General features: G+C 38.7%; 1 protein-coding gene across 1 annotated transcript in view; it reads right to left on the minus strand.

The window, feature by feature from the left end:
- The window catches only part of LOC113067760 (serine/threonine-protein kinase N2-like), a 30,150-nt gene extending 9,529 nt beyond the window's left edge, over window positions 1–20,621 (minus strand). Inside the window, exons 1-9 of the mRNA XM_026240215.1 lie at window positions 20,479–20,621; window positions 7,550–7,847; window positions 7,221–7,366; window positions 6,651–6,771; window positions 2,956–3,104; window positions 2,613–2,826; window positions 1,207–1,392; window positions 684–793; window positions 462–605 (exon numbers count right to left, since the gene is read on the minus strand). Of these exons, the coding sequence (XP_026096000.1) occupies window positions 462–605; window positions 684–793; window positions 1,207–1,392; window positions 2,613–2,826; window positions 2,956–3,104; window positions 6,651–6,771; window positions 7,221–7,366; window positions 7,550–7,847; window positions 20,479–20,508 (1,398 nt within the window). The 5' untranslated portion in view covers window positions 20,509–20,621. The remainder of the gene's footprint in view (window positions 1–461; window positions 606–683; window positions 794–1,206; window positions 1,393–2,612; window positions 2,827–2,955; window positions 3,105–6,650; window positions 6,772–7,220; window positions 7,367–7,549; window positions 7,848–20,478) is intronic.
- Window positions 20,622–21,319: the final 698 nt, after the last annotated feature.

The following is a 21,319-nucleotide window of genomic DNA, read 5'->3' on the forward strand; positions in this document are numbered from 1 at the left end:
GAATTAAGGTATGTTATAATAAATAATAGTACTGTAATTTTTCAATTGTAATATAAAATATATATATTTTTTTACATTATATTATGTTTTTAAAATAATTTTTATTATTTACGTTAATTTTATATATATTATATTATATATAATTGTATAGGCCTACAAACAAGCACAGCAAACCAGGAATTATTTTTCAATAGCATTTTTAAATCAGTCACAGTTTTTTTTTATCAGAAAATTTGCTTTTTTTTTGCATTCCAAAATTTTATTAATTAATTGATTATTAAATAAACATTATTTTCAGTTTTGGTTCTCGACTTCATAAAATCTTTAATTTGGATTTCAGTGTTATATGAAAAAATGCATTTTGGTTGTCATTGTTTTGATGTAAACACCACTAAACTCATGCAAGTAGCGTTTAGTACAGGTTTTTCGGCCCTGTTTGCCCCGTTTGTGTGTATTTGTACCTCTGCGAGCAGCAGTCCCTGCGGTTCCAGCTCCAGATGTATTCGGTGTCTCTGATTGTCCAGAAAGTCCTCCAGCTTCAGGTACTTGAGCGCACAGAGCGAGCGATAGTCCCTCCAGTACACCGCGATCTCCATCTCTCTGGACTGAACCAGAACATCAGCTGAATATCTGAGTGTGTGCGTGTGTGTGTGTGTGTGTGTGTGTGTGTGTGTGTCACTCACTCTCTCCAGCTCCAGAGTGAAGGTCTGATCCCAGGCCTGTTCACCAACACTTCTCCAGCACGTCTGTCCCACCACACAGTTCTCCAGCTTCAACACGGCGCTCACCTCCGCTAAACACACACCAGACGGTCACTGACTCACTAAACACATCCATCAACTAAACACTGTACTTACAATACTTTAAGAGACTTTTATCATGGAAAAATAATCATCTTTTTGTGCACTTTGGACATGAGTTTGAGGCTGTGTGACACACTGAATTTCAAAACTTTAAACTAGTAAAATAAAAACTGCAAAAATCACTCCCTTTATGAATATTGAATATTTAGATGTCACATCTGAGAGCTCATTAACATATGACCGCCAGCATTTATGTGAAATAGAGATCGATCGCAACATTATAAATGTCTTTTCTGTCACTTCCGATCAACTGAATGCATCCTTGGTTAACAGAAGTATTAAAAGACAACAACAGAACCACTGAAACAGCATCTGTCAGTAGAGATGAACACGGGACACTCACAGGACAGCTCCTCGCTCTTGCTGGGGATCTTCAGGCTGAAGCTGCTGTTTCTGCTGCTCAGAGTGAGTTTGAAGTGTCGGCTGTCTCCAGGACTGAAGTGAGGCAAAGCCACCGGAGACGCACGACTGCGGCCTGGGACGACCTCCAACAAGCCCATACACCCCAGCAGACGCACCTGCAGCGTCCCTGAGCGGGACAGACACCTCACACGGTCAGATGGGGACGACGTATTCCACATGACATTTACACTACAGTTATTAACGTAATGCTCTCTAAAACACGTGAAACAAACATGATCATATTTCACCCAAAAACAGCCTATTTTAAGCCCATTTTAGCCAGATTTTATCCCTCATTCTAAGTATTTTTCATTTTCACCATTATATAATAATTATAATGCTACCACACTGTATAAATACTAAGTCTGTCAGTTTAACACATTAACTTAATTAATTAGTTATGCATAAATAATGACATAAAAATATATTTTTGTAGTTAACACACTGGTCCCATCCCTTGACATGTACATCATCTTACATTTAATACAGTTGACCTGACAACTCCATAAATGCAGTTATGCCCTAGAATTCAAGATATTGGAGCAAAATGCTCCTGTATGAGTTTTGTCTCATATGCATATCATATAAGCCATATCACACGAGCAGCAAGAGCAATATCACACAAGTGTTTTTTTTCCCCAAATAGAGTCCAGATGTGATTTTATTCAATTGTTCAGTAAATAAAAAGTTAAGATTGTATTAGGTTAGGGTTGGGGATTCAAACCTGAAGGAGTTACTTTCATTTGTGGAACATAAGATAAAGTTTTTTCAAAGACTGTTAAAAACTAATAATAAATATATAATAATTTTATTAATTTTTATTAATAATAAAATTCATGAAAAAATTACTTTAAAAAAGTAATTACATTTTTATTAAACATTTTGAATATTTTCTATAGAATGTAATATTTTTTAAGTTTAAACGTTTTTAAAATCAAACAATATATATGACATTTTCTTTCATAATACTGTATTTTACTATCTTTAATCAATTTATCATTGTCTTTGCCACTGTAGTCATGCGAATTAATTCCCCCCTTTACTATCATAAAGTACATTTTGTGTAGATTAGTTTTTTAATATATTTTTTTAATGATGTTTACAATATCATAATATGGGAACCAACTAAGAATGTGATTTTAACATTACTTTATCAGAAGCAGGGTTAAAATGTGTTAATGGTATTAACTTTAAATAATATTTTAAGAGATTTTATTTTATATGCAGTTTATATTTCTTATTAATATATATTTTTTAAATCAACATTTTTTATTTCTTTTGATTTTGTGGTGAAATGTGAGCCATGTTGTTGTGGACAGGTTCTTGAGACTCGTGTGACTGAAGTACCGGTGAGCGGCGAGGGTTTGCTGAGGGTGCTGTACTGATTGTGGACGTAGGGGGCGCTGTGACTGGAGCTGAAGGCCGAGGACGATGCCAACACTAGCTCTTCCTTGATCAGACACACTTTCGGATGATCTTCTGGTAGATCGACCAAACGCTGCTCTAACGACACTCGCAGGAGATCCAAGCGCTGGGACGCTTCGCTGAGACGAGACTGAGCCTGGAACGACAAACAAAACATTCACCCTTGTTCCCCCGATCCAAACAAACGCCAGCTCCTGCGTATAATCGGTGTCAGCTTTTGTTTCTCCTCAGGTATTTGAGGAGGTTGCATGTGTGCTTCTCACACCTCAGCCATGGCCTTCTTGTCCTGTGCTTTTCCAGCCCCCAGAAGCCTCAGCATGTTTTTGGCGCCCTCGGCCATGGCATGTTCAACACGGTAATGATGCCAGAGCTCCTCAATGCGGAGCTCCACCCCACACAGATCCGGTTTACCTGCTGAGACACACACACACATGCGTTAAATCCTGCTGGGTGATGCTACTAATAGAAACACACAAGATCACAAGACTTCCGCCACTGAGTGCAAATCTGTAATGAGCTTGTATTTGATTTATGATTGCAATCAGGAATATTTAACAACTGGTACAACTTTAAATGAAAACCAGAAATGTTGCCATGCAAACTATTTAAAATAAAATACATTGAAGAACAAAACGGACTACAACTGAAAATTAAACTAACTGAAATAAAAAGACAAAAAAGTCAAAAACACAACAAAATTACTAAAACTTACACTAAAGTTAAAATAAACATTATTTATCATTAAAGTGCCCCTATTGTGCCATTTTTACAGTTCCTAATATTGTCTTGGGAGTCTCCTACAGTTGGATTACATGCATGCAAGGTCAAGAAATGCTTTCTTTTTCTCAAAATATGCATCTAATATCACCTTATTGTCCAGAAATTCTTAAATGATTCGTCCGAAGCAGTTCAAAGATTCAGTCTCTCTAAACCCCTCCTTTCCGTGAGCCTGCTCTGGTCTGATTGGTCAGAAGGCCGAGTCTGTTGTGATTGGTCTACTGTGTACTGCGGTGTTGGAAATTATTTGCCTATTTCAATAGTTCTGTATTTTGAACGGTCTGTAGAAAATATAAACATCTATTATTTATATGGATTTAGGATGTGATTCAGTGGAGCAGCTGGTCCAAATAAACAGATACTGCAAGTATTTTGTGAATCCTGCGTTGAACTCCCCGAGATCAGAGAAGCAGTCGTCCGTAGAATGATCTGTTTGTGGACAGGGTCAAGTTGTCCGCGGACGGCCAATGTAGAAGATAGGCACGCAATTTGCAAATGTATTACAGAAAAATTTCTCAATTTTCATTTAGTTTGAGTTGAAGAATTGAATTGTGTAAAACTAAACTAAAATGAAACTGAATAAATTTAAATACAAATAAAAATCTGTTAAAAATAAGAAACTAAATCTTAAACTAAGATTAAAATAAAAATTGAACTTAAAAAAAAATCTAACACTAAATTATATTCAGAATGGCAAACTGCTCATACTACTGTATTTTCCGGACTATAAGTCGCACTTTTTTTCATAGTTTTGCTGGTCCTGCGACTTATAGACAGGTGCGACTTATTTATCAAAATTAATTTGACATGAACCAAGAGAAATGAACCAACAGAAAACATTACCGGCTACAGCCGCAAGAGGGCGCTATATTCTGCCAGAGATGCTGCTCAGTGCTCCTGAAGTCTACACTGAAGACATAGAGCGCCCTCTCGCGGCTGTACACGGTATAATGTTTTCTCTTGGTTCTAAATAAATGCGATTTATAGTCCGAAAAATACGGTATATTCACTGCATGCAGTGACAAGTGCAGTGACCAATATAAATGACTACAAAAAGTGCAGTATACAGCCAGAGAGCAGTGCAAGAAATGCAGTGCGCTTGGCCTGACTTTCCATTTCTGAAATGACAAATCAGAAATGACATCAACCATGATTTCTAGCACTTTAGCTCTTAGAATCAACATTACGATGAATCAAACTGACAGGACAAAATCTCATGGACATGATATTTCTCTAAACTTAAGACTCTGGAAAAGCAGAAGACTCCTTAAATGAAACAACAGATGTTATGGATCAACAAGAATTATCAAGTGAGACTGCAGATCCTGCTGAAGGAGAGACCCATCCTCAAATCCCCTCACAGGACGTCAAACGTCATCCAAACAATGGACGCTGATGGCCGGAGGGTGGAGCGGCATTAATAAATCTATTCTTAACCAGTCGCTGCCGTCCAGCCCTGGGACACTTGAGAGTCCAGCGCCGAAACATGCCATTAGAGTCCATTAGAGCCGCACGCTTCAGCTCTGTTCATTTCCTCACTCCATCTCTTCTCCAGCTCTCATCTTTCTGTTTACATCTCACGTCTTTCTTTAAATCGGACTCTTTTACTCAATCAATGAAGGCATGGAGAAATACTTCACTAAGGGATAATACATCCAAACATTTTCATGCAGCTCTTTTCTATACAACAGCCCAAAAATGTCACGGTCCAAAAAGCATCTACTGGTACTAAAATACCAGTCCATACAACTTGTGCACTATATTGTAAGTCTTCTGAAGTCATTGTGTGAGAAACAGACTTAAACTTAACTCATTATTAGGACTTTAGTTCCAGAACTCAATGTACAGTACTAAAGTACTGGGATACGTATCGACGTACGTGTAAAGCGATTGAAAGAACAGAAAGGAGGACTAAGAATCTCCAACGACAAGTGGCAGTGCTACTTTTTCTACAGCTGCCTGCAGTTCAGTGTCCGTACATTTATCGCTGTTCACAATACTTGCAAAATAAGTTAACACAAAGTTCACAGTATGTTACACAGTGTTTTAAATCATGTCAGTTGAGGACGTTTTCGAACGTGTCTGGCCAATCATTGTCTACTTAAGTCACGGTTAGTACCAGTTGTGCTGGTTAGACCCTGATCCAGAGTAGGAGCTAATTTGGTTCTCCAAAAAAGGCAGTCCGGTACTAAACTCGTACCTAGTTCTGGCAGTGTGAAAACGCCCAAAAGTTCCACAGTTAGTTCTGGTACTATGAAAAGGTTCCTGCTGTGCAAAAGGCCCTATTGACTGAAATTCTTCCTTTATGCCATTGGGTTGTTGCAGCCAAATGCCATTGGTTTGGGAAGATTGCTGGTGAATAGTTAATTAAATTTGAGTCTGTTCCTCACAAAAGTTTAAAAGAACTGTCATTGTATAGTAAAGATTCATTTAAACGTTATTCATTTCTCAGTTTTTGTTTTTCTAAACAGACAAACAGCGGTCTGGAAAGACACAGTCATTAATCACTTGCCAGAATTAGACTGTTTGACAAGATGACAGCAGACTGGTTTGCAAAACGTGTGGATTCATGTCCTCACCATGTATGAAATATTACACTAGATGCAAATAGTTTTAGTGCCCTTATATCAGTGTCACTGTTGAATGAACCTGGGCGGCAGTATGGACAAGACTAATTAGGCCAAGACAGGGCAGTTGTGGCCTAATGATTAGAGAGTCAGACTTGTAACCCGTAGGTCGCGGTTTCGAGTCTCAGTGCTGGCAGTGATTGTAGGTGGGGGAGTGAATATCCAGCACTCTCTACTTTCAATACCATGACTGATATGAGACCCTTGAGCAAGGTACAGACCCCCAACTGCTCCCCGGGGGCCGCAGCATTGGCTGCCCACTGCTCTGGGTGTGTGTTCATTGAAGTGTGTGCTGACATTTATGGGTTAAATGCAGAGCCCAATTTCCGAGTATGGGTCACGATCATTGGCCACACGTCACTTCACTTTCACTAATGCTAAAGAAGTGTGACTGTGAAATTAGACTTCCTCCAGAGAGGCAAACAGAGAAAAGTGATGTTAAGGGATCTTTACACTGTGTTTAAGCCATTAAAGAGCTCTATGACAATGTTAAGCTGCTAAACTCTTATTTGTCAGAGTGAGAGAGACAGAACACGTCTGTAGCAGTGAGACATACCCTGAATGTCCTCTGTTTGTTCGGTGGCCTGCATGGCTTTACGAATCTGCATACGGATGATGTCAATCTTCGTCTTACTGTCCTGCAGCATCTGCTGAGCTGACTGAAGCAGCTTTTTATCCTGGAGCACAGAAAGATGGATAGATGGAGACATTAGATAGATAGACAGACAGACTTCCTGATAGACAGATAGATAGACAGACAGACTTCCTGATAGACAGATAGATAGACAGACAGACTTCCTGATAGACAGATAGATAGACAGACAGACTTCCTGATAGACAGATAGATAGACAGACAGACTTCCTGATACACTCAGATAGATAGATAGATAGATAGATAGACATTCAGATGGACAGACACGTAGACATCCAAACAGTCAGATATAGACATTCAGACAGATAGTCATAAACATTCAGATAGACACCCAGATAGACAATTAAATTGATAGACATCCAGAAAGACAGACATCCAGATAGAGTTAGACATTCAGATAGCTAGACTGTCAAATATAATCCGTCAGAGAGAGAGAGAGAGAGACAATCAGATAGATATATAGACAGTCAGTACCTTGGTAACCCCGTTGGCATAGATGGGGATCATGTTCTCTGCCCCCTGTTTGACCTTCAGTTCAATGTTGAGCTGTCGCTCCAGAGCCTTAATCCTGTCCTGATTGGCTGAGGAGCGACCTGGCGTCCCAAGAGACTGAAGGTCATCTGCGGGTCAAAGAAAGGGTCAAACATTCATCTGGGGTCAAGGTCTAACAGTATTATGAGGACTGTAGATATATATAGACATCAACAAATCACATCATCAAATGACAATTTTATTACACATTTTCATTGAACACATTTCTTGCATGTATTCTTAAAGATAAGATAATAATGATGGCCCCTGACCTTTGCTGTCATCGTGACCCTTGACCACAATGTGGGCGTCCAGTTCTTGCAGCTGAGTGTGGAGCGAGTCCAGTTTGCGGCTGGAGCTGCGTAACTGGCTCTCCACCTGCTGGACGTTACGTTTGTCAGTAGTGACCCGCCGCAGGTTCTCCGCACCAGCTTTTATCTTCAGCTCCTTCCGGATCTCCCTCCGGATCCTCTCTCGCTGCTCGTCCAGCCGCTGCTGCACGCTGGAGTCTGAGAAATCAGAGTTCTGGTCCAGTCCCAGCTGCTCCAGGACGGAAAAACCATCCGAATCCTGGGAGAAACAGGAGGGGTCATGCATCAGTGCTGGCAGACTGAGGTCCCGTATGACACAATGATAAATAGACGAACGATAGACAGAAAACAATAAGACAGCTAGATAAAATAACAGATAGAAGGATGCATAGAGACAGACAGATAGAATGAAAGATTGAAAGAGATGATACATAGAATGATGGACAGAACAAACGACAGAGAGACAGACAAATGGAAGCTAGAGATAGATCAATAGACAGAAGAGATAGATAGATAAATCTGCAGTTGATGAAATATCAATGAAAAATGAAAACACATGGAAGTACAGTAAATATGTGTGTAGTTTCTGTAATCTGATTTTCCATCCAATTATAACAATAATGGTTGGGTGATGGTCATTCATCCAGCTAGAAATGTCACTCAGGCTGTAATGTGAGCAACTACCGTCGGATCATCTCTTATGAATGAGAGGTTGAGTGTCATCAGCGTAGCAGTGATAAGAAAAGCCATGCTTCTGAATGACAGATCCTAATGACTCATGTAGATGGAGAAGAGAAGTGGTCCAAGTACTAAGCCTTGAGGAACCCCAATAGCAAGAATTTGTGACTTAGAAAAAAATAACACAAATACATAACAAACACTGAAAATCCATGTATTAATGACAGATCTTGCAGACTCATTGCAGCGGTAAACAAGACTGTTTCCTGGTGGACTGATACAAAGTGCACCTCGATTTCAAAAGAACAAAATGAAGAGTGTGATGTCTGAGACTGAGACTCTTAACAGATCCGGGGTCAATGACGGCACTCTGCTGTACATTGATTCAGTACCACCATAAATAACTCCTTCACAGCGGGACATAAACACACCACCTGCTCTTAGACATCTCAAACCTCCAGCGACAGTCTACACCAGATTCAGAGTGTGTTTGAGAAGAGGAATCAAATATTAGACCTGTGAATGTCACTCATTAGATCAAGTGTCTGATTCTGCAGTGATCTTTTTAATGCAAGTATGAAGTCTGAACTGAAATATATGGCATCATTAAACATTTGGGTGAACCAGATGGAACTCTTATAGCAAAACAACACAAAAAATGTATGTGTGTGTTTGTGTGTGTGTATATATATATATATATATATATATATATATATATATATATATATATATATATATATATATCCCTTTTTATGTTTACATAAGAACTAGTATCTGTCCCATACCAAGGCTGCATTTATGTGAGCAAAAATAGAGGAAATACTTAAATATTATTATAATTTAAAATAAATCCTCCAGAAATCATTCTAAAATGCTGATTTGCTTCTCAGGAAACGTATAAATGTTGGAAACAGTTGTGCTTGACACATTACAATATAATGCATTTTTGATGAATAAAAATGTTTGACTTTAAAATATATTAAACCAGTTTTTACTTTTTACATTCATAAAGCACTTACTTAATACAATACAAATGTATTTAAAAGGAGCTTTACAGTAAAATTAATCACAATACGTTTTAGCAAGCAATACTTTCTTGTATAACTTCAAGTGCGACGAGGCTTTCCAGAGGATCTAATACAGTTTCAGTGCTTTCAAACTGGTCTTTGCAGCTGTAATTGAAACTAGTGTTGTAGTCTTTGTTAGCGATCAGTAATGAGTCAGCAGTGGTGTGAGGAGAATCAAAGGGCAGGTCTGTGGTTCAGCGCTCATGCAGAGGAAGTCAACAACATCAAGAGAAACCTTATCATCATGGATAGTTTCGACCCAAGTTCTCTTTTGCGTTTTATTTTCATTGGCCAATGTGGACACAAGAGACACAGACAATCACACAGACTGAGCCGAACTGTAATCAAACATCACCCTGCTGAAATATAACACAGTTCACACAACCATTTAAAGACTAAACACAAGTCTGGCAGTGTAAATAGAGCAGGTACAAGACTCAAGACACCGCAGAAACATTCAGCCCGCGTTATATTTCAGCTGACACACATGAACATTGTGACTCAATAAGGAAGTTCTGCCATGAGCGGCTCACTTAACAAAACACACAACTTCAGTACGTTCAACACGTGCATAAACCATGTAGGAAAGAAAAACCACAATGAAATCTCTTTAAGTTCCTTCAGTTTTGCTTAAGTTTGTTTCTTGTTTCAAAAAGACCCAAATCATTTCAGATTCATCTCGTCTAAAGTTTCAGAAAAGATCTCAAAAATATCACAGGGAGGACATGCAAACTCCACACATAAAGGCCTACTGTCCTTGCTGGGGCTCGAACCAGGGACCTTCCCACTTTGAGACAACAGACAACATCCAAGCTGCTCTCCGTGTTAATTTTATAGCACTACACAGTCAAATTTGTATTTAAAACCAAGTTATTAGGAGTATGTTTTACAAAACACTATTTCTTACATGAATCCTATGTATTTTAATACTCATTCCTGATCTATTGCTAATGATCCTTCAGATGTTTCTAAAGCAAAAAAATGTTTGTCTTCATGCTTTGAACTTTCTACTCCTCTGCAATGACTTTCTTTTCCTTTCTTATTCATCAGCCACCTTCAGACAGAGACACATTCACCATCCAATCATTTATAAAAAACAACAACTCATGGTCTAATTTTATCTTGATATCCTGTTTCACTCAGAAACACGTCACATTACGGAAGTCGAATGTTTTGTGAACGGCACTAAGCTCTGAGCAGCAATAGTTTCATTACAAACACGGTTCAGAAACATCAGAAAAGCTAAATCACAACAGCTATGAACCAGTCGTAATGATCTACATCTCACAGAGGTTCAGTTCAGGATTTAAGGGCATAATTAAGCCATAAATGTCCATTCTGTCATCATTAATCCATCCTCATGTTGTTTCAAATCTTTTAGACTTAAATATTAAACAAACAATGCAGAAGATGTTTAAATGTTTTTTTATTATTATTGAAAATCGATGGAATCCACTTTAACTTAATTTATTTTGTTAATTTAAATAAAATAATTAAACTTTATTTTAAGTTAGTTGCTAAACCCCAAATTTTCATTTAATTCTAAAACTGAAATCAGTTTGAATAAAAACTGCTACTTTACGAAAAGGTCCCATTTGTTAGCAATGGTTAATGCATTAACAATGAGCAATACATTTCTTACAGTATTTGTTTATCTTTGATAACTTTAGTTGATAAAGTCACAACTATTAGTTCATATTAGCTCAGGTGCATTACATAATATTAACAGATGCAACTTCTATAAATGTTGAAATTGATTTTAATGATTTCAGATCACCTGACATAAAAAAGATTAATAAATGTAAACTAATAAGTGTCTTACCATAAAAAAAATTATTAAAACTTTGACTAATATCTTAAAATATAAACTAACTCAAACTATTAATACAGCTACAATAATTGTATAATGAAATAGCTATACTAAAGTTGCTCCAATCTTTTTTAAAATATCTTCATTTATGTTCCACAGAAGAAATAAACCCATACAGGTTTGGAACCACTTGAGTCTAGCAGGTTTTGAGCTCCTACCACATGTTCGGCCTCCACCGGGCTGGAGGGTAACTCCTCCTGTGAACAATCTCCTGCATCTTCACTGTCCATCACCTCCTCTCCTCTCGCGTTCTCCTCAGATCAAACACGCTTCTGTCTGTTATTAGAGCCACTGACACCACACACTGCGATGGCTTCCGCTCACAGAGAACGACAACAACAGCTTCCTGTTAGTCTCGACATGACACACAAGAGACAACTGCTGTTTGCACACGCACACACACACACACACACACACGGGCACGTGGATGGTTCTCTTTTGAAATCTCTCGACCAACTTCCTGCTCAGAGAAGAGCTCTGCAGCTTGGCACCATTACATGTCTGTGTGTTTTAATACACAATATATATTTATGATATTGTGACTTGTGACTGTTCTGAGCCAAAGAGGAAATGAAACAGTACAAAAAAAAAAGTGCATCAGACAAACAGTGTCTCAAACTTACTTCAGCTGAAATACCATTTCTAGAATAAACAACAATGAATAGCGATCCCAAAGTCAATCCATGATGTAGATGAGTTTGTTTCTTCATCAGATTTGGAGAAATGCAGCATTTCATCGCTTGCTCAGCAGGGGATCCTCTGCAGTGAATGGGTGCCGTCAGAATGAGTCCAAACAGCTGATAAAAACATCACTAGTTCTAACTGAAGGAAGTGTTAGTATGGATTATGGACTCATATTTTTAAGCAGCTTGAAGTTAAAAACTTCTTAATGATGGATTTGTTTCTTACAAAGATGCAGCTTAAGGCTTCACAAGACATTAACTGATGGGCTGGAGTGGTGTGAATGACTTGTGGATCATTGTGATGTTTTTATCAGCTGTTTAGACTCTCATTCTGACGGCACCCATTCACTACAGAGGATCCATTGATAAGCAAGTGATGTAATAGCCTACTATATTTCTTCAGAACTGATGAAGAAACAAACTCAGATAGTCTGAGGGTAGATACATTTTCAGCAAATATTCATTTTTGTGTGAAATGTTCCTGTAATCTGTGTGTTTATCCATATAAAGGCACGTAACTCGTGGTCTCTACTGTCCTCGGATAGATCTGGCTGCAACATCTAGTGACGCAAAGCAAAGAAGTGAGTTATTACTGTATCAAGCTGTTCTAAAGAAAGAGGTCTATGTTCTGAATATAAACATGAAAAATAAATTTATGATCAGCACTTTGATCCATGCATCTTTCACCTCAGGTCCAAATTTGACCAGGTTAAATTAAGTGACTACATTCCGAAATGACACTGGAAACCCTCCTGTGATGCTTCACAGGGTCTGCCAGGCTCCGCCCATGAGGCCCCGCCCACAAATCAGACTGACAGCGTAACGCTCAGGTATTCCAGCTGGGAACGTTTCCCAGAAGCCATCTGACCGCTGTGTTTACAGACAACATTACGAAGTGACTGAACAACACAAGTTCACATGTCTGAAAAACTGAGGTATACAAACTCATTTTCAAAAAGAAACATTTGTATGCAGAATTAAACACTTTCTGTCTCTGCAACCGTAAAATTGAAAATTGGAGGTAAACTATAGAAAATGGTTGCAGAACTACAGCAAACCCAAAAACAAAGACAACAGATATTAGACCTTTTTTTATTGTTTTATAATGTTATATAATAAAACATATACACAATAAAATCAGCATCTTCAAAAAGCTGGTCAGCAGAAGCAAGCATGAAGTGCTCCAAAATTTCTTGGTAAATGTGTAAAGTGAATTTGGTTTTCAAAAAACACAATGGACCAACACAGACTGTGGAAACTTAACACTGGTCTTCAAGCAACTTGGGCTTTGAGCTTCTCCACCCTTCCTCCAGACTCTAGGACCTTGGTTATAGCCCAGGTAAGATGCATCTGATGTTGTCTGTGGTTCAGGAGTGGCTTTACAAGAGAAATACGATAAAAAACTGTAGAAAAACTACAGAAAAACTGTAGCCAAATTCATTGACACATCTGTGTGTGGTGGCTCTTGATGCCTTGACCCCAGCCTCAGTCCATTCCTTGTTAAGTTAACCAAAAATCTTGAATCGATTTTGTTTGACAATCCTCAAGGCTGCAGTTCTCTCGGTTGGTTGTGCATCTTTTTCTTCCACACTTTTTCCTTCCGCTCAACTTTCTGTTAAAATGCTTGGATACAGCACTCTGTGAACAGCCAGCTTCTTTGGAAATTAATGTTTGTGTCTTACCCTCCTTGTGAAGGGTGTCAATGATTGTCTTCTGGACAACTGTCAGATCAGCAGTCTTCCCCATGATTGTGTAGCTGAACCAAACTGAGAGACCATTTTGAAGGCTCAGGAAACCTTTGCAGGTGTTTTGAGTTGACTAGCTGATTGGCATGTCACCATATTCTAATTTATGAGATTTGGAGTGAATTGGAGCATTGTGAGCCAAAATCATCACAATTAAAAGAACCAAAGACTTAAACTACTTCAGTCTGTGTGCATTGAATTTAATTAATACACAAGTTTCACAATTTGAGTTAAATCACTGAAATAAATTAACTTTTCCAAAACATTCTAATTTATTGAGAAGCACCTTGAATATATTATTGTTCAAATTTCATTACATTTGAATCCCTCCCAAGAGGTTAAATAAAGAATTAAGCCGTAGACCTAGAAACTGCCTAGCTACCATCAACAACATCCTAGCGACTGCCTAGCAACCACGCACAACACCCTAGCAACCACAATAAAGTCCTTTCAACTTCTCAGAACAACTGCCTAGCAACCACCAAGAAAACCTTAGCGACTGCCTAAGCTCTAGCAACTGCCCAGCTACCACCAAAAACACCTTGACAACCACCAAGAACACTTTAGCGACTGCCTAAGTCCTAACAACCACTTAACTACCACCAAGAAGCCCCTAGCCACTGCCTAACTACCACAAAGAACACCCTAACGACTGCTTAAGCCCTAACAACTTCATAACAACCACCAAAACACCCCAGCAACAGCCTAGAAACCACAGTAAATCCCTAGCAACTACTCAGTAGATCCTATCAACCACCCAACCGTGCCTTAACACCACCTAAACACACCCATAGCAACAAGATACTGTAGCAGCGCAAACACAATGCTCCAGGAAATAAAATGAAACCCCAGAATGAAGCTCCACATATCATGTTTGTTTTATGTTGTGTATCATGGGTTTTGTGCGAAGGGGATCAGATTTCAAGAGATCTGAATGATTGCTAGTCCACACGTCTCACTGAGTGAAAACTACACCTGAGACTCTAAACATCTCACAACGGATCAATGAAAGACTCGTGTGGACGAGAGACACTGAAGACATTGAGAGAGAGAGAGAGAGAGAGAGAGAAAGAGGGACAGGAAGTCATTAGTGAGGCTTGAGTGGACTGATCCATTTCTCTTAGTGCTTTTGGCAGAAACAATGAGCAACTTAAATGTAATAAAAACTGAATTAGCAGGAGGACTATTGTTGCTGAGAAAGACAAAAATCCTATGAACGGATCTCAGAAAACCAACCGAATCAGGCTAAATCTACTTCAACACTAATCAGTGCACGTCTAAATAACTTCTTGCACCAGCAGGTTTTTTTTATATGTATATGTGTATATATATATATATATATATATATATATATATATATATATTAGGGGTGTAACGGTTCACAAAATTCACGGTTCGATACGATACACTGATGTCACGGTTCGGTTCGGTACGTTTTAGATACAGCAAAATGTAAAAACATCTCAACTTTTCAGAATGCCACAAGCGCACCGCGGGTCATGTGACAAGAACTAACCAATCAGCTTCATCCTTTCCCGTAACAATGTTGAAAACTCAGCCAAGATGAAGGAACAGCTGATCATAGTTGTATATGGATTGCAATTTTGAAATAAATTTAGTAGCAGAGCTACTGCAAGCGATTTTTAGAGCTGCAAATCCATTTATCCTTCGCTGAAATTTCCGCGTCTCATGGAGAGAGCACGTCATTGTTGCTTAGCAAAGACAGACGCCTCATGAGCGCTTCTGCCCGAGCGCTTTGGAAAGGAGCAGAAAGACGCGCTTAGCGTTTTCCATGCGTTTTTAGGCGCGATATGTGAACGGCCCCTAAGGCGCTCGCTCACTCAGCACGCGCTGAAGGCTCGTTGCAAAATGTCGAATGCATTTAACAGACCAGAAATATAAGATCCTAAAATAACCAACAAGTCTGGTGTTTGGGTGCACTTTGGATTCCCTGTAAGCTATAATACCGGTATCTAAATGCTGCAGGGATAGTTTGTTGCGTGCATGTTTCTCCTTTTTTTCGTCTTTTCCCAGATAGTACTGACGCATATATCCCAGATATTCCCGCTGGTGTTTTTTTTTTTTTTTTTTTTTTTGTATTCCCGCTGGTGTACCCTGTCATGTTGCAGATGCGACATACCGTTGTTGTTTTATCCACCACTCTCTTGCCATCACCATTATAGCTTAAAGGGAATCCAAAGTGCACCCAAACACCAGACCTGTTGGTTATTGGAGGATCTTCTCATTTCTAGTCTGTTAAACGCATTGGCTATTTTGCAACGAGCCTTCAGCGCGTACTGAGTGAGCGAGCGCCTGACTGAGTAGCCTAACATAAACATATAAGTTGGTGTTTTTTTCTTCTTCGGGAGTGTCAGGGGCGTTGCCTGTTGCGTTGTTTGGGTTATTGGGCTACCTTGTTGAACGCATATCATTATATTTCTCTCTCCCGTTCGGTATACATAATGCGTACCGCGTACCGAACCGAAAGCGTCGTACCGAACGGTTCAATACGAATACGCGTATCGTTACACCCCTAATATATATATATATATATATAGCTCCAAATATCATATAATATGTGTGTTTGAGTTTAGCATGACCCTTTAGACTTTTATAATCATTTTATTGTCAATGCGAAACGCAAATGCATTTTGCTTGCAAAATATTTCATAACAAAACCATATATTCACTGAAAAACAGTGAAACATCTCTATATCAGCTGGTTGAAAAAATTAGATTAAAAAGAACATTTATCTTTTCTGATGAATCAGTAACACTGTTCTATGAATGCAATTTTAATAAAGTCCATTTTTCATTTCATATTTGAACATTTAGGATCTGAACTCTAATGGAAGCTTCAGTGAAGTATCGTTTCTGACAGGACCATCATGATTCGGAAAGCAATCAAACACAATCATGACTGTCTGTGAAATCACAGGGACATTTCAGATGAAACTCTGCTGCACACAGATGTATTATTCAGAGTCACTTCAGAGAGAATAATGTGTGTCTGCCGTCAGCACATTTTTTTTGCATATAATTAGTGACTCAACTGATGAGACACTGCAGGTCTAAGAATTAGAAAATAATTTTAGACGCCATATAGCCAGTGGTCGAATTCGAAAAATTCAAGGGGATGCTGGGGTGGAGGGTACTGTGATTACAAAAGATTTTTTTTTTTTTGTGCTGTTTTTCATGCCAAAAGTTACAATTTGTATTTATAAGACATCTGGTCCTCATAATGAAGGTAGGATAAACCAATGCACACACACTCGGCTATTTGGAGCTATTTCATTCGCAAAAAGACAAAATGTGTCTTAAATAGAACTCACTCAATTAACTTCTTGTATGTTGAACTACAGTATAAAATGTATTTAACAATTGTGATCATGCACACGTGCTGATTCTTGACATATTACTTAAATAGCCTATCATATAAAGATTAGAAATAAAAACTCAAAACTTGAATTATAGAGGCATTCTAGCAACATTCTAATTGGCTTCATCATGCAATAAATGCTTTTGGACTCTTGAGATTTTTATTTTTATTTTTTTTTGGGAAAAGACGCTAACATTAATGTTGTTAATTAGTACCAAGAACATGTCACACTGTATTATAAAAGTAATATATAAAATGTTATACATAAAACTCAAACGCTTGGTGCAACAGCAAAGTGTGAGTTAAGAAAAACCAAGCACAGCAATGTTACACATCCATCCTAAAGCAGCCAAACAAACGGAGGTGGTGCAGCATGACATCATTTCCTGTATGTACAGGGTATATCCTGCTGTTATTTAGACTCTATGGATTAGGGTTCTAACCATTATAATGGATCACTCACTGAAAGACTGTATATGTTTCAGGACTTTGTCAGGATTTACCTCAGAACAAAAAGGGATAATAATTCACCAAATTCTATTAAAAGAAAAGCTGATTACATTTACATCATCTCTGACCCAGATCATGATGAATATTTGCTTTAAATCATGCTTTTACTTTGCTTGAGATTATTTTAAAGTAGGGTTAGGGTTCTGTCCTTTACCCACCAAATGTTGCACCAAATCTGCATGACTATTAATTTGCAAATTTGCATCAAGCTTTCATGCGCAAATCTACAAAATTGGTTTCAAATGAGGTGGTCAAAATGTGCTCAAGTGTTGTCAAAACATCAGTCTCTCATTACGTGCCGATGGCGCTCATGTTTCTCTTGTAATGTAAACAGATGGTGGTGAGTTTCACCATAAGGGCCCTTCAAGCCGTCAGAGATGTTTCTCTCCAAACACAATGGACAGAAAGCTTATAACAGGAGCGCTCGCATTACCAGCGGTGACACTCACTGAGCCTGAGGGCATTAGGGCTGATTTCTGCTCCTCTCGCAGAAGAAAAACATTTGGACAATTGTTTTAGCAAACGACCCACAGCAGGTTATTGATTTTGTGCAATGAGCTTTAATGCATCTAATGGGCTGCAAAAGCCGGGGGTGAAGAGGGACACAGCCAGGATAAAAGACCAATCTTTCTCCAGTGAGTGGGCCAGTTACACAAACACCTCACAGATAAATCTCACGGGCAGAAACATACCAAACAAGTACACTAAAGCAGACATGACTGCAAGCAATGTGTCATTTAACACACTAAACCTTCCTGTCGTGTTGGGCAATTTGACCCACACTCGATTTAATTACTTGAAAATGGGTAAACTATTAATTTCTTCTTAAAATGTTGTTACTTTCTCATTCAGCGAATTTTGGTTACATCTAAATAGCTTTGTTTCAAATTGACCCCCATTGGTTTCCAGTGTTATTCACCAAAAATCAACACTTTGAAAAACAGCGAACAATATGAAATTCAAGACTCAAAACTAAAGGCTGGAGTCATAATTTGTTGTGAAATAATGTTTTTAGTTGTTCTGTTCTTTTTGGGGGGATCTCAATTATCAGTCTACTGCAGGACTGTGTGAGAAAGCCAGTTTACCCTCACAAGGTTTTGAGAAGCAGACATAAAGACAGAGGTTATTTACACCAAATACAAATAGCGGTTAATGCTATTTATACTAAGTACAAATAATGTTACATAACATTAATGGTTAGCTTTAGTTATTTGCAGGAGAATAACTGACTGTAGAATTGTTTTTTTTTTTTCAGATAAACAACTATGTAAGCTTAGCATGTTTCTTAAATATCTGCAAACATATTGTTGTATTTTTATGCTTTAGAGTGAAAAACTTACATACAGCACCTTTAATGTAGATTTTTGGAAAATTTTAAGGAAACCAGTAGGGGTCAGTTTGACCCACCGCACAAAAGTAATATTTCTATTTTCAACACAACAGGAGGTTAAGCTAATGCTCAATAGCGCCTCTTGTGGCAACACTTAAAAACCACATGTACCTGCATTTTAAATCGCACTCAAAATGCAACCAAGACAAAATAACAATTACAGATAAATGCATTTGCAATCATCTTGAATAGAGTGTGTTTGTCTGCCTCTGACCATCAGTTCAGTTTAACATTTGTGCTGAAACATTAAAAACGAGTCAAAACCCTGGTAGACATACCGTACTGACAGAGAACAGCTGAGCCAGCCAGCTGAAACAGTTTCTCGTCTACGGTAGAGCAAGATGGGCTCGGAAAAAGCTGTTTAATTTTTAATTCTTCCCTGGACGAAGCTGAATCATCAATGTTACACAGGGCCCTGATTTTCTGTTGCATTTAGCAGCAAGAGTTCCCGTTCCTCTTTCAATGTGCATCTGTGGGATTTTTAGACATATTCTAATTTATAATGTTTATAATTTATAATCTATGTTTAATCATAATGCAGGGCTTCTTGTTCTAGAGGTGATTTAATTTATTAAACAACAAGAGAGACACACACAAAGAATGCTTATTCCCATATTAACAAGAACACCAATATAAAAACATCATTAAATGTGGTCTATTTTCCTTGAATTGAAGGACTGCAATTTGTAAATATATGCATCTATCTACTACATATATATTATTAGAGTGCAATATGAATGACCTCATGTATAAAAATAAATAAACTCCAATATTGACTTCATGATGTCAGTAGATTTCAGGAAACTATTAGTTTTCTCATCCGATCACACCCTAATGGTGGCTTGTACAATGAAGCCACAACAACAGACAGTCCAACATCAAACAAGTGTTCTGCAAAACAGCAGAGAGAAACCAATCCAATTACTGGCCAGATATTCTCCTGAAGCTCCTGACACATGCTGGCAGACCATCACTGATACAGTAACATTTACAGGAATCATGTAAACAAGACTGACCACACTGTGCACCAGCACCTGCAGAACAAAGATTACCAAAAGAGCTAATCTGGGCAATTACCCTACATCACACCAGCAACAAGATCACACTGCAGTCCAAATGCTAAACAAGAGAAATCATTTTCACAGAGCTCATTATATAATCACAACACTGTAGTAAAGTGTGACTGAGGGCAAAGGAGAGTTCACATAACGTCCACCTGCTTCTGTTTACTTCTTTATACAGTCTATAAGCTAAACCAACGAGAACACTGAAAAGTCCGTTCATAACACTAACGCTCTGTTTATTATTAAGTGCACTGCAGTTTTGCAGAATAAATCAACCCTATCACTTAGTAAAAAAAATGCAATAAATAACCCAGTCTTCGCTACATGTATTAAGATAGTAAGAGACAGAAGAATATGTTCATTCTATCTGTTTAGTATCAATTTACAGAAGTGGGCTATACAGGTAGCTTTAAAGACCGCGCGCGCTCACACAGAGACTAATGAAGAATGGATGATGTGAAGTGCGTTAGAGCCTCACAGGAGAGACCGATGGTCTACACTTACACGCATGGAGCCGGGTTTGTTGATGGCCATCTCAGGTGACAGGGAGCGGAGATGCCGATGCTTCTCACCTGAGCAGCTTCAGTTTGACTCTAGCGACGCGTCATCACGCCCCCAACACGGCGATGAAGCAGATGCGACGAACTGCGTCCTGTTGCGCTGCTTCGCTCGAGCATAAAGATCAAAGCCAACGGGCCATTTCTGCGAAGATGCGTGTCGTGAACTCCCTTCATAAAGCAGAGTTTCATTAGTCGCCTAGTTTAGGCTGGATCGCGTTCATGAATGTGTAGTGTAAATAATAAAGGGAAAGTGCATGCGTCCGGGACAGATATGCACAGACCCTAAAGTTCGTCTCCGGACGATCGAATCCAAACCGACTGAACGATCCCCGGTCTGGTGCACTGCTAAGAGAGGTTCATCAGGAGGGTCCTGTCGCCGTCATCCTGTGATGAGACTGAAGCACGCGCAGACAGTACCGTCACCCGGTGATCCCTGGCGCTCGACCAGCCGCCTGCGCGCGTGTGATGCACGGTTCTGTCCGCCGAGCATCGCGCTTTCCTTCTCACTTTCATCGTTTTACAACACGAGTTGAGCTTGAAAATCACATTGACGCTCTAAAATGTAAACCCCCGACAATTAATTTAATAACAACAGTTAGAGAACTATGAAATCGTATTAAAATTACCTGATAGCATACGTGCATCATGCATTTACACCTAAAAGAAAGTTTTTTTTTTTTGAGTGGTCATATGATGGACGTTTCCTATCAGATGTCAAATATACGTCTATAAGATGTATTTAAGGTGTTTAGGATTTAGAAGGTATGTAAACTGACATTTTAGAA

The sequence above is a fragment of the Carassius auratus genome, linkage group LG28B (assembly GCF_003368295.1).
Source record: "Carassius auratus strain Wakin linkage group LG28B, ASM336829v1, whole genome shotgun sequence".
Lineage (NCBI taxonomy): Eukaryota > Metazoa > Chordata > Actinopteri > Cypriniformes > Cyprinidae > Carassius > Carassius auratus.